This window comes from Toxotes jaculatrix, chromosome 17 (assembly GCF_017976425.1).
Source record: "Toxotes jaculatrix isolate fToxJac2 chromosome 17, fToxJac2.pri, whole genome shotgun sequence".
NCBI classification, from domain to species: domain Eukaryota; kingdom Metazoa; phylum Chordata; class Actinopteri; family Toxotidae; genus Toxotes; species Toxotes jaculatrix.
In genome coordinates, this window is record NC_054410.1 from 10,450,667 (window position 1) to 10,452,907 (window position 2,241).

The 2,241-nt window shown below is 42.9% G+C and overlaps 1 protein-coding gene across 1 annotated transcript; it reads right to left on the bottom strand.

Annotated features, from left to right (window-relative positions):
* Positions 1 to 449: 449 nt before the first annotated feature.
* dio3a (iodothyronine deiodinase 3a) lies at positions 450 to 1,832 on the bottom strand. The gene has a single exon (XM_041060889.1). The coding sequence runs from the start codon at positions 1,787 to 1,789 to the stop codon at positions 1,004 to 1,006; it is 786 nt and encodes a 261-aa protein (XP_040916823.1). The 5' UTR covers positions 1,790 to 1,832; the 3' UTR covers positions 450 to 1,003.
* Between the last annotated feature and the right edge of the window lie 409 nt (positions 1,833 to 2,241).

Sequence of the window (2,241 nt, forward strand, 5' to 3'; positions counted from 1 at the left end):
AACAATATTGTTGAAAAAAAAAATATAAGTTTGAAGATTTCAGTTGTTTCATTTGGAGAATAAATTAGTTTTCATTTGGTAATAACTAGGAATCACCTTTAAATAATGCAATGATTACAGTTTTTCAAGTTTTTCATTTGAAAATTTGGTGAGATCTTCAGATTTAAAGTTCTTTCATATTTTTCTGCTTCTCCACACCAGTTTTTGATACTGCACTTGAACAAGGATATTTCTAGAGGAATCCAGGGGAGGTCTGCTGTGCTTTACTGTGCAGGAAATTGAACATTCATCCTTTTTAGTCTTCTTAGTATAAGAAAACAAATGACTGTAAAACCTATACACAGCATCTGTTATTGCAAGAAGGGAACACACCAGCTCCCCACGTTGCATGCAAACAAAAATAATGTAACAATAAAAGTTTTTTTCTTTAAATAATAAAAAAGCAAAGAGTAGATCAAAGCATTTTATTGTATGAAAAATATATCCATAAAACGAAACAATATTTACAAAACAGTTGCGCCATTCAGGACAGAGAGCAGCACCTTCACTGTGATCTCCAGTATTAAAAAAAACATCAGTATCGGTTCTCCGGCTTCATCCCGTTTAAAAACCGAACTTCACAACAATACTGACGAGCACAGTGATGCACATTGCTCAACATCCTGACCGGATTCATTAAAAAGGCGCATTTACGCAAGGAGAAGAAACAAAAACAGAACTTTTGACACACATAATACTTTTGTTCACAGACAAACAAGGTCCAGACAAACTAACCTTTTTTGTGAGTGGATCCTAACAGGATGCAAGTCCAATATGAAATGAAGGAGCCTACTGTAGTACATCCTTCAATGTTGAATAAACTACTTTGATCCAACCATATAAAAAAATAAATACACTTAAACCATTAATGAGGGAGGAAATCTATCTAACTGGAGTTATAATACTGAAAAATCTGCAGCATCGTTTGTTTTTGTTTTCGTCACAGCAGCTCTCAGAAAGATATCTACACATGAATCACTAGATCACTGGATTTCTCCAGCTTTTCTCTGTATTGATCCAGCCAATCTCTGAGCTCTGAGATCCGATACCCCTCAGGTCCTCTGCCACCCTGGTAAACTATCTTTCCCTCCTGCAGTATATAAAGTCTGTCGAAATACGCTCCGTAAGCAGCATTGGAGGAGTTTTCCATGCTGTCGACGACAACCAGGCAGCCGGGCACCTCCAGGTGCATCAGCTGCGCTGCGTTCAGCCGGTCATCCAGACACCGGTGTTTGGGGATCTGATAAGGCGCGTCAGTGCTCATCCAGCCGTCGGAGGGGTGCGCTTCCTCAATGTACACAACTACAGAGTCTGCTATGTCCGCGTTCTGCTGCACAACTCCCTGGAAAGCCTTGAGACGCGCCATGAACGGTGGTCAGGTGCAGCTGCCAAAGTTGAGGATGAGCGGTCTCTTGTCCTTTGCGTAATCGAGGATCCGGCTGCGCCGCTGATCTTCCAGCTGAACAACTTCGGTGTTGGGCGCTCCTTGTCCGAGGTGCGCTGCCTTCAGAAAGTCTAGTTTATGACCGTGCCACACTGCTTTGAGGGACTCCAGGCTGAAGAGGCGATTGGAGTCCGATATGCAGAGAGGAGGATCGCTGGCATCGCCCTCCTGCTCCTTCATCCTGAAGAAAACCCTTTTCCTAATGCAAATAAAGTCAAGCAGCCAAAACATGACTGCTGCCATTAGAAAACGGGGCAGCAGGACAAGACAGACTACTGCATTTTTAATAGCTTTAATAGTATTCATTATCACTAGAATGACAACCCGAATGGTCTTGCGCTGTGCCACGATCTTGTGGGCTGAAGTTGGGTTACTTGCAACTTCCCCTCTTTTTATAGCACCGGCAGATTTGAATGAATCACACCCCGCCTCCAAACTGGGGCCGAGGCCTCACATGGTGGGGATTACCTCCTGTCAACTCCACAGCTTTGAGCCACAGCCAAAAGACAAGGGTGCAGGAAAGGGTGCAGTGCGTCGTTAGGAGAGTGGGTCGTAAATTTTTTACTATCAGACCGTTAAAATTAACGTTTGCATCGAAATTTTCATGTTGATATGTGATGAGTGAAATCGTTTAAGTAGCATATCATTCGTATCATGTGTGATAACAGTCCAAAGTCGGTGCTGCTGAAAGCACAATGACCGTCTTGCTGCAGCACATTTCAGCAGTTGCTGCCTGGCTACACTTCTAATCTACTCCA